The sequence below is a fragment of the Cnephaeus nilssonii genome (genome assembly GCF_951640355.1).
Source record: "Cnephaeus nilssonii genome assembly, chromosome: 16".
NCBI classification, from domain to species: domain Eukaryota; kingdom Metazoa; phylum Chordata; class Mammalia; order Chiroptera; family Vespertilionidae; genus Cnephaeus; species Cnephaeus nilssonii.
Window position 1 is genome coordinate 61,477,813 of NC_137087.1, and position 11,345 is coordinate 61,489,157.

Here is an 11,345-nt window from a genome sequence, read left to right on the forward strand (position 1 = left end):
GGCCAGAGGGTGAGGGGCCGCTCACCCAGAGGTCACAGGTCAAGGAGCCACAGGCTGTGGGCAGCCCAGGGTTCCATTTTTAGCGCTGCCCTTTTATGCTGTGTGCCCTGGAGGAAGGTGCTCGCTCTCTCTGTGCTGCAGTAGCCTCACCTGTACAATGGGCCACAGCTGCTCCTCACAGGAGTGTGGGTGACTGTGTGTGGGCCCCGCTTGCCCTGAGGGCTTCCCGCTTCCTAGTCAGCACCCCCCCTCCCCTCCCCAGCCTTCCAGAGGCATCACAGGCCCCTCTGGACCTCTTGCATGGGCTCTGGACGGGCCCCTGCGTTCCTGTCTCCTGCTGTCACCGTCCCAGCAGGAAAGAGATGGCATATGCAAATATTTTCTGGGAGGACTTTGGCAAAGAGACTGTTGACAGGTGTGAGAGCAGGGGCAGACCGACAACCAGGGAGGTGGCACCCCGGAAACAGACCATCCAAGGTCTCGAGGGGCGGGGCCACGTGATCGTGGGAGAGTGGGGACCGGGTGTGCGTCTTAGCCAGGCAGGAGCCGTCGCCCGATCTGGAATCGGACCCTCGCCGGTCACCAGCCAGGGGACGAGGGCAACCCCCAAGCACATCCAGCCGGTTCCCTGCGGCGTGGAGGCTCGTGGGCCGCACCTCCTGGGTCCAGAGGCTGCCGCCGCCATCTTCCCCCAGAGCCCCCAGGGGACACCCGTGGAGAGAGGCCGAGGATGCTCCCACCGGCCCCGCCGGTGAGAGGGAGGGTGTCGCGCTGGTGGGAAGGGACTGCTGCCTGGAGCTGCCGGGTTGAGTGAATTGGGGTGTGGCCACTGCCTTGCTTTGCCCCGGGACCCAGAGGTCTCCCCGGAGCTGAGAAGGGGAGTTTACGATAGAACCGACAGTACAGGGTTCCTGTGAGGGTGACTAGAACCAGGGCCCGAATCCCTCAGCCCGGGCCCCGCTCACTGTGCACCCGTTAGGGTGTTGTCACTGCTGGGAGGAGGGGGGCTGGAAACGCCTGGCACGTGGGGTGGGAATGGGAGCCTCTCTGCTCCAGGCCTCACTTCCCAGCTTCGTGCCGTGTTTTCACCCCGTCCGGCCGCCCCCACCCCCCCACGGCGTCGGGGCCCTCAGCCTCCAGCCGCGCACCTGGCGCAAGTCGGGGAGCAGATCCTGGCCCGTGGGCAGGTGCTGGTCTGGACGTTTCCAGCGTCTCACCCCATGAGGTAGACAGTTCACCCGGGGCCACGGCGCGGGGCACGCTCTATACCGCGGCCGCCAGCCTTTCGACCTCACGGGCCTCCCGTTGGCGACCGCTGGCCTAACGCTGGGGGATGAGCACACGCCTCCGGCTGGGCCAGGCTCGCCGGGCTGCGGGGTGCTGAGCATCGCCAACACCCGGCTTCTCCCTTCTCCTGGGGTGTGTGTGTGTGTGTGCGTGTGTGTGTGTGTGTGTGTGCGTGTGTGTGTGTGTGCGTGTTTATAGAGAAAGAGAGGGAGAGAGAGATGGAAACATCCATGATGAGAGCGAATCATCGACCGGCTGCCTCCTGCACGTCCCGCTCTGGGGATCCAGCCTGTGCCCTGACCGGGAATCGAACTGTGACCTCCTGGTTCATAGGTCGATGCTCAGCCCCTGAGCCACGCGGCCGGCTCCTCGGGTCTCACTGCCTGTGTCTAGATGTGATGAAAACACCCGATCGGTGAACTGAGCTGGGCTTTGTCTGTCTGACGCCCACGCAGCTGGGTTTTATTGGGTTTGGGGCAGTTCTGTGAAAATTTCAAAAGGCATCTTCCGAGCCGTGTGGTGTCGGGCAAGGGGCCCTGCTTCCGGGCTACGGCGAGGTGAAGGGCCGGCTGCCTCAGAGCCGTCCGCGGAGGAGCGGGAGGAGGGGGCAGGGCGGATCTGACTTTGATAAGAAACACATTTTCCTGCTTGAACGTGACTGCCCCTGACCTCACGCACCGGGTCGCCCAGTTCGGAGAGCGTCCGTGCGTGTTGTCGGCTCCACCTGGCTCTCCGCCTCCCTGGCACGTCTGGTGCCGCGACCTTGGACAGGGAGCAGCTGCGGTCGCTAGGAAACAGCCACAGAAGCACACAGCGGCGGCCACTCAAACTCGGCGGCCACGTGCACGAGGAGACAGCGCCTTCGCTTCGGTGACGCTCGGAGCCCTGCCCAGGCGGTGGCGTGTGGCGTGTGGCGTGCGGTGGCCGGTCAACACCAGCTCTCCGTGGAGAACAGACCTCACTTGTAGCAGCTGCAGATTTTCCTGGAATAAACGTTCCCCTTGTGGCTGATTCCAAGTGACCAAGGTCACGACCCTGAACACGGGCCAGGAGGGACCTGCTCTGCCCGCTCCTCCGGGCAGCACCCCCACCTGCCCCTGGAAGGGGGGCTGGCAGCTGCACCTGCCGCTATTCTGGTCTCCATGGAAACCCTGGAGCGAGGCGAGGCGGGGCTCCGTGACTCGTGTTGAAAGTGCAAAGCTAAGTTTAATGAGGATCTTTCAAACAGACACACAGCACGCCCCGTCCTCAGCGCTGGGACCCGGGCCCGGACACCGACGGCTCCTCCCCGCGGGGGTCCCTGCTGGACCGCGGCCTCCCCTCCCTCGGCGAGACCATGGAGCTGCGCCTCCCGTCCTCCCACCCGCAGGGCTCACGCAGAGGACGGACGGGCGGGCGGTGGCTCTGGGCAGCAGCACTCGTTTGGAACGGTGACCACGACGGTGGGCAGAGAGCACGGTCCGCTCACCCTGGGTTTGACTGAACCCACGGGGCTGCTCAGGGGCTGGAAGAGGCACCATCGCTAGGATTTTCAATAAAAACGTCCCCCTCCCGCCAACCGCCCAGGCCAGTGGTCGGCAAACTCCTTAGTCCACAGAGCCAAATGTCCACAGTACAATGACTGACATTTCTTTGGAGAGCCACATTTTTTAAACTTAAACTTCTTCTAATGCCACTTCTTCAAAACAGACTCGCCCAGGCCGTGGAATTTTGTGGAAGAGCCACACTCAAGAGGCCAAAGAGCCGCATGTGGCTTGCAAGCCGCGGTTTGCTGACCACGGGCCCAGGGCACACGCTTGCCCCCTGGACAGCCCGCGCTTTCTGCCGACGGACTTGGGGAGTGAGCGTCACGGAGGCCCGCGCCTTGAAGTCAGGCCAGAACCCTGCGCGGTCAGTTCTTGCCCGTGGACCTCGGAGGACGTGCCAGACGCGACGTGCCAGATGCAGTCAAAGGCGCCTGCGAGTTCGGCCGCAGGTGGGTGGGGGCCAGCCAGCCCCCTTCCGGCGCCGCTCCTTGGCGCTGACACCCGGCACGTGAGCCGGAAGCAGGTCACGTCAGGGTCAGACTCCAAAGGACAGAGTCCATGTCTTCCCGGCCCCTTTGACCATCTTCGAACCTCGATTGTCGACACGCACGTGTTCGCTTTGGGTGGGGGCGGGGGGGGGGGGGGCGGAGGGACACACGCTGAACCCAATGTGTTTCTACCGTCGGTCCACAGCCATCGACCGGGGAGCCAGTGGGTGTTCACCCCCCGCCCCCCGCCCCCCGCCGCCGGGGCCACAGGACCAGGGCGTCCCAGCCCAGCACACGCAGTTAGACCCGCTGAGTCACGTCTGGGTTAAAGCAGCCACCACTGTGGTGTGGATAAGAGCAGCCACAGCCACGGCCACGGCCACGGCCATCGGCACGCCCAGCATGGCCGTGTCCAGTGGCAGCCAGGAGCCAGTGGCAGGGCTTAGGGGCGGGCGGACCCACGCGGCCCCTCCTGCCCCCGCGCCGTGTCCTTGGTCACGACTGTCCCCTCCGGGAGCTGCTGGCGCCTCAAGGAGCTCAGAGCAGCTCATCGCACAGTCGTCCTTCGGCGACAACAGGCCCGCTCGGCAGCCAGCCCGGAGCAGCAGGACGCAGCCTCCCGGCCCCGAGCCGGGCCGGGGATCGCTGGCTGCCCCGGCGGTATCTGCCCGGGGCCCCGCCTCCCCGTGTCCAGCAGGAGGCGCCCCTCACTCCGTGACGGGCAGGATGTTCTGGCTGTGGGAGCCGCCGGCCAGGCCGGAGGAGCGCAGGGCGCGCCGGTGGAAGAGCCGGGTCAGGATCTCCTTGCAGCTCTGGCGGTACTGGCGGCGCAGCAGCGAGTACACGAAGGGGTCGGACGCGGCCTTGCTGTAGGCCAAGCACTTGGACAGCACCCCCCAGTGCGCGGCGATGGGCACCGTGGCGGACAGCTCCACCAGCCTGCGGAGAGAGGGCGCGGGAAGGTCACAGGTCACAGCCGGCACAGGCCCCCCCAATCCTCCCCCCATCTGAACCCCCGTAGCCCCCCCAGCTTCCCGGACGAGCCTCGAGTTCTCCAAGACCGCCTCCCGGGAACAATAACCGCCAGGATCTTCAGCAGTGACACCCTGACAGGCGACTGTTTCACTCCAGGTCCTGCCCCAACCGCGCCCTCCCCACGCGCAACTTCACGGGGCCCTGGGCGACCGGACAGCCTCCGTCTCACACGTGAGGAGGTCGGTGTCCAAGGAGGTGAAGTCCTCGGCCCCAGGTCACGTGACCAGCCAGTTGTCACGTTGGGACTGGAACCCAGGTCTGTGCGACTCTGGAACCCAAGATCATCCAGAAATGGCCGAGCGCGAATCGTGTCCCGGCCATTGGCTCCCACTCTGCCACTGGCCTGCCCCATGACCCTGGCTAGCTGCCGGCCTGCCCCATGACCCTGGCTAGCTGCCGGCCTGCCCCATGACCCTGGCTAGCTGCCGGCCTGCCCCATGACCCTGGCTAGCTGCCGGCCTGCCCCATGACCCTGGCTAGCTGCCGGCCTGCCCCATGACCCTGGCTAGCTGCTGGCCTGCCCCGCGACCCCGGCTAGCTGCCGGCCCGGGGGGGGGGGGGCCTCTTCCCAGGCGGGTTCGGAGATGCGTGCCAGAGCGGCAGTCGGGGTGCCCTGGAGCGACCCTGGTCCCAGGGGGGCCGAGGGAAGAGGCGGCTTGTGTCACAGGGGCACCGTCTGAGGGTCCTTCTGGGACCCGCCCAGCAACCCCAGGGGAGCGGGCGCCGGGCGGTGAGGCAGGGCACCCCGCCGTGGGCACGAGCTGTCCCCACGCGATGCCACGCACTCCACTCTCGTGCCGGCGCCCTTGGCCATGGGACATCCCCAGCAGGAGTGACGGTAGAAAAGGGGTGCGGTCACCACCAGCGCAGCCGCCTCGGGGCCCCGCGCCAGGTCACCAGGTGGGGACCAGAGGTGACGCCCGGCGAGCCCCCCTCGTCCAGAGGAAGGAGGCACACGCCCGCTGGGGCGCAGGGCGCTGGGTCAGCCTGCAGGGGCGTCTCTGCACGTCCGCGCCCGGTCCGCACGCTCTGGAGACGCCGCCTGGCTGCGAGGCTCAAATAGCCCACGGGCGGACCCGACCTTCCACCCTGGTTCTGCCAGCCGCTGCCCCCACGTCCTCGGGAACCCCTCTCGCCTCTGAACCTCGGTAAGTGCGGGTGCCGGCCCTCACCCTCCGGGAGGCTGGACTTAGTGCGAGCAGGTACTGACGGCGCCTCCTGGTGCGTCACAGGGGCCAGAGAGTGACAGAAAGGCTTCACCTTCTGCTGCCGGCGCAGCTCAGGGGCTGAGCGTCCACCTGGGAACCAGGAGGTCAGGGTTCGATTCCCGGTCAGGGCACACGCCCGGGTTGGGGCTCCATCCCCCGTGTGGGGCGTGCAGGAGGCAGCCGATCCATGATTCTCTCTCATTGATGTTTCTCTCTCTCTCTCCCCCTCTCCCTCTCCCTTCCTCTCTGAAATCAATAAACATATTTTTTTTAAAGAAAAGATTCTTAAGAAAAGAGAGAGAGCTGTGTCTCCTCTAATGGGGTAATGGGTGGGAGGCTCGGGAGCCATCGAGGGCTTGAGCGGTTCCTGACTGACCCGGGAATGACGCCCCCGAGAAGGCTGCCGGGGAGAGGGGGACACACGGGGGGGCCCTTCCCAGCTGGCTGCTCGTCCCGTCAGCTCCAAGGGGTGGCAGGCGTCACAGCCGAGCCCGCTCCCCTGAAGCCAATTCCACCAGCTCCGCCCCCCGCCCCCCAGAACCCCAACCCCCGCCCCCAGCCCCTCAGCCCCCAGCCCCCCAGCCCCCAGCCCCCAGCCCCCAGCCGTCCCAACATGGACCACACTCTTAGGCACGCGCCCAGGGCTCCTCCGTGAGCGGGGGGGAGGGGCTGCACGGGCCCTGGAGAGGGAGTCCCGGGCGCTGGGGGCTCAGTGAGGTAGGTGACACCCCAGCAGCTGCTCAGTCTCCGCAGAGGAGGCGCTGTCTGCTCGGGTTGGGGTGGGCACAGAGCCGCCTCTGGGAGGAGAGCGGGCTCGGAGGGCCTGGTGCGGGCGTGTGCGAGGCCACCCCGGGCTGGGAGCCGGCTGAGTCCCGGGCGGAGGACCGGTGGCCACCTGGCTGGTCAGGGTGCCCAGGGGCCTCCCCTTCTCCCCCCTCCGCTCTCCGGGGGCCTCCTGCGGGCGCCCCGGGATGAAGGGTTAGAGGCAGGAGGTTTGGGAATCGAGCCGGAGAGATGCTGCCGCCCTCTCAGCCCAGAGTCTAGTCCGGGAGGATTCGGGGCCGCGGAGAAAAGGCGTGCGCCCTCCCTCTCGTCGGACCTGTCCAGTTCACGCTCACCCCCACGCAGAGCGTCTGGAGAGGCGTGTGGCCGAGCGGCCGAGCCTGCGGAAGGTCACCTGGGCCCCGCTGCGCTCCCCGGAGCCCTGCACCGTCCGCCGCGCACCGAGCGCCCGGCTCACCTGGTGAGGACGTAGGGCGCGAAGCACAGGAGGAAGGTCCCGATGAAGGTGCTGATCTTCCTGGTGGCCCGCTGGGCGCCGCCGCCGCTGCTCCTCCAGGCAGCGCTCCCGCACACTGCACGGGAGAGGGGACGGGCGGCTCAGGGCGCTGCCGGTCACGGGTCACCCTCCCCGAGCACAGGCGGCGGGCCGGCGAGTGCAGGAGAGACCCGAGGCCTGGCCTGGCCTGGCTGTGGCCGCGCCGGCTGTGACATCACCGGCCTCAGGCCGCCAGCTGTGAAACGGGACAGCCGTCCGACACGGCGCACAGAGGCCGCGGTGGGACCCGAATGCACGCAGCTCACAGGTGCACGACGTGTGGTTGGTGCAGCGCTGGCTGGTTGGCTCCGTGGACAGAGCGTCGGCCTGGGGGCTGAGGGTCCCAGGTTCAATTCCCGGTCAGGGCACCTGCCCGGGTTGAGAGCTCGATCCCCAGTGGGGGGCGTGCAGGAGGCAGCCGACCGGTGACTCTCTCTCATCAGTGATGTTTCTACCTCTCCCCTCTTCTTTCCTCTCTGACACCAATAAAAAATGTTTTTTTAAAAATTTGTTCGATGCGTGAAGCCGTTAGCACCACGCAGGAGCAGGTGCAAAGGACAACTCACCACTCGCTGGACCGGCCGGCACAGCCCGAGGGCGCACCCTTTCCGCACGCTCTCTGCTTCCTGGCTGCCCAGAACCGGTCCTGCCCAGGGGGTGCTGCCGGTCCCCGTGCGTGTGGCTGCCCCGGGCGAGCTGCCTGCCAGCGTCACCGGCCTGTTTCACATGCAGACCCTGAGCTCGGGCGGCCGGTGAGCTCGCTCAGCAGGAAGTGGAGACGGGGACTTGAACCTGCGTCCACGGGACTCACAGCTGGCCCTCTCACCAGGCAACGGCGCTGCGCAGTGAGTGGGGCCGCCATCCGCCACACCCTCCGCCCGCGCCCTCTGTCCCAAAGCCGCAGCCCTGCCGGAGCGGTGGGTAAGAAGGGGGCCCCCCTGCTCTGCGGCTGCGGGAGAGCTGCCCTGCAGGGGCCGCGAGCCACGTGTGGACACGTGCAATGAGCCAGCCCGTGTCCCTGTATCAGTGTGCGTGCAGGGGGCCTGTGCACATGCGGTTCACATGTGAACACGTGGGACTGCATGTGACATTCACAGATTCGTGTACGTGGCTTCCCTATGCCCTGCCGTCCACGTGCGGCTGGTTACGCACATGCATGTATGTGCACATATGTATGTGGTTCTGTGGGAAGAAGATGACGAGCCTTCATGTATTGGTCAGCATCGAACGAGGAGGCGGTTCCCGGGGGATGAGCACACGCCATGCCCTGGAGACGGGGAGCTCACACCTGTCTTTGAGGCTCCCGGGCAGGAACCTCTCCGCACGGGAGGGCCTTTACTCAGAGACCCTCCGTCTGTCTCCCTCAACCAGGAGCCTGCTTCTAGGGGTGGGGTGGGGGTCACACCTCAGGGAGCTCCCCCCTGACCCCAGCCTCCATCATCGGTGCTCTCTGCCCACCTCACTGTCCAGAAGCCAAAGCCCCCCATTGAGGGTCCTGGCAGCCGCCCTCCCCCAGGACAATGGACACACAGTAGCAGAGTCCGAAGAAACCTGCCCGCATTTCCTCTCCCCTCCCTCCTCCCCCCTCTCCTCCTCTCCCCTCCCTCCTCTCCCTCCCCTCCCTCCTCCATCCTCTCCTCCCTCCTCCTTCCTCTCCCTCCTCTCCCTCCTCCCTCCTCTCCCTCCTCCTCCTCTCTCTTCCTCCTCTCCCTCCCTCTTCCCCCTTCCTTCTTGCCCCTCCTGCTCACCCCTTCCTCGTCCGTAAGCAAAGCCTAGGTGAGCTCAGGCTGCCTTAACCAAGTGTCCCCCCCTTCTCTCTAGGGGAGTCTCAGGGAAGAGCAGGAGTTCCCAGGGGGACCCCCACCTGTACCCCCGAGCTGCCTTCCTGAAAGACCGCAGCAGGTGAGGGTGCAGGTGAGGGTGCGGGTGAGGGTGCGGGTGAGGGTGTGGTGAGGGTGCAGGTGAGGGTGTGGGTGAGGATGCGGGTGAGGGTGTGGGTGAGGGTGCGGGTGGTGGGAACGCAGGGGTGACACTCCCCCTGCAGGGCCATCAGCTCCGAGTCCAGAGGCACAGGCAGGACGGCGGGAGGGCAGGACGAGGTCCTCCCCGAATCCTCGGCGCCTCTCAGGTGCTCCTTAAGGACGGCAGGGGGTGCAGCCCGGATCCCCCCCCTCTCTCTCTCTCACACACACACACACACACACACACAGGACACGCAGCGCAGGCCCCAGAGAAAGGACAGCCGGGAAGCCCAGCTGGTTCCGGGTGAGGACCCTAAGGAGCCCCCCGACCGTCCAGGCGACCCTGTCCGGGCCCAGAGCCCTTTACAGGCCTCCGGGCGCCGTGGGAGGTGCCGGCCGCACACACAGGAGCAGGTCAGCGCCCTGACTGGTTCCCACCTGGTGCCGCAAAGCCCGCCCCTGCTGCCCACTCCCGGAGGCCCGCTGTGCGGACCCTGCGCTCTGGGCACCTGCCCTGCGACCTGCAGCCTCGCCTCCCCCACCCCCACCCCCACCTCCTCCCGAGAGGACAGGAGACTCGGTGGGAAGGCGTCTCCAAGGCCGCACCCTGGAGCGTGGAGGGGGCATGGGTGCCCTCTCCCCCACCAAGACCCCTCCCCCCCCCGCCGGGCGCCCTCCCCTGCCCTCCCCTGCCCTCACCTGGGGTGGATGTCCACGAGCAGGACCAGCGTCTGCATGGTGATCACGTCGATGCGCCGGCAGTGGGCGCGCGCCACGCGCAGCACCTTGAGGTACGTGCCGCAGAGCACGAGCAGGGCGAGCAGGAAGCTGAGCGCGTGGAAGGCGCCCGAGAAGATGGCGAAGCGCGGGTCGGGGCGCCGGCTGCACAGCGTGCAGGACGCGTAGGGCGGGTGGAAGCCGAGCCAGGACAGCGCCAGCGCCACGGCGGGGAAGGCCAGCGCGTGCAGCCACGTGTAGGCCACCATGAGCGCGGCGTCGCGGGGGCGCATCCTGGCGCGGTAGCTCAGCGGGAAGACCACGGCCACCCAGCGGTCGATGCTGAGCGCGGCCATGCTGAGCATGGCGTTGCTGGCCAGGAAGGTGTCCAGGAAGGCGACCAGGCGGCACAGGCGGTCGCCCGCGGGCTGGCGCTGCGCCACGACGCCGGCCAGCGTGAGCGGCATGTTGACCACGGTGCTCAGCAGGTTCCCGCACGTGAGGTTGAGCGTGAAGAGCGCGGGCGCCGGGCGGCGGAGGGCGGCGCTGTGCAGCAGGCAGAGCAGCACCAGCGCGTTGGACAGCAGCGACACGCCCATGGTGCCGGCCAGCAGCCCCGCCAGCCCCGCGTCCCACGAGTCCATGGTGCGCGCCCCCCGCCCGCCGCGCGCTCAGCGCCCGCCGCCCGGCGCCCCCGCGGCGCCGCCCGCCGCCTGGCGACCCCCGGCCCCCGCCGCCATGGTGCCCGCGAGGGCGCCGCCGCCCCAGCCCCAGCCCCGCGCCGCCTCCCCGGCGAGCGCCTGGGCGCGCAGCTCCTCTGGAGCCCGTGCCGCCTCCCCGGCCAGCGCGGGGGGGCGCCGCGGGTCCGGAGCTTTCCGCGCTCGGATCCTGGATCGCAGGCGCCTGCGCCCCCGCGCGCTGTCTGCCTCCTCTGCCCTCACCCCATCCCGTCTCCGCTGCGCACCCTCCGCTCCTGGCCCTTCTCTTCCTCCCGCTCTCCGCCGGGCTGCTCGCTCCCCCGGTCTGCTCTCCCTCCACCTCTCTCTCTCTCTCTCTCTCTCTCTCTCTCTCTCTCTCTCTCTCCTCTCTCTCTCTCTGCTGTGCTTCTCTCTCTCTCCCACTGCTGCGTCTCCATCTGTCTCTCCCACCCCCAATTTTCTCCTTGCCTCTTGTTCTTCCCTCTCCTCTCCTCCCCGGGGAATCTAGCCGCTTCTATCGCAGAAATCCCCGCTGAGGCAAGCGCTCTCTCTCTCTCTCTCTCTCTCTCTCTCTCTCTCTCTCTCTCTCACACACACACACACACACACACACACACACACACGACAGAGAACCAGCCCTGACCCCGAGGCTTCCCGGGAGGGCAACCGGCTCCTTGCACCGCGCCCCCCTGCTCCCCGCTTGAGTCAGAGCCAGGCTGGGTTAGGACGCCTCTGGGGAAAGGGAGGTCCCCTCCCACCTTCACCAGGTGTCCGGGCCTGAGCACCTGCCCGCCAGGCCTGGGAGTGGGGGGAGCCCTCAGCCCATCACCTTCCAGCCTGAGCATCAGCAGCATCCTCAAGCCCACGGGGAGGGGGTTTTGGGGAGTCACTGGGCACCCCCAGGCACTCCCTCGGCCAGAAAGGCCTTGTCTGACCCTGACCCCGAGCGCCACACAGGTCCACATGCCCACGCGCAGCCGAGCTGGTGGCTGACACTCGGCGTGCCGGCGTCCCGGCTGCTGCGTCTGTCCGGGCACCCCGGGCGAGGCAGGGCTCCCGGGCAGGAGGGACCTGGGGACCCGGGTGCGCTTCAGACGAGCAGAGGCT

The 11,345-nt window shown here is 67.7% G+C and overlaps 1 protein-coding gene across 1 annotated transcript; it reads right to left on the reverse strand.

Moving 5' to 3' along the window:
* Positions 1-4,008: 4,008 nt before the first annotated feature.
* On the reverse strand, positions 4,009-10,184 carry GPR26 (G protein-coupled receptor 26; the record flags this gene model as incomplete). Its single annotated transcript, XM_079793017.1, is given in 4 exon segments — positions 4,009-4,240; positions 6,785-6,858; positions 6,860-6,899; positions 9,523-10,184. Coding segments are annotated over 4 exon segments (1,008 nt in total).
* Positions 10,185-11,345: the final 1,161 nt, after the last annotated feature.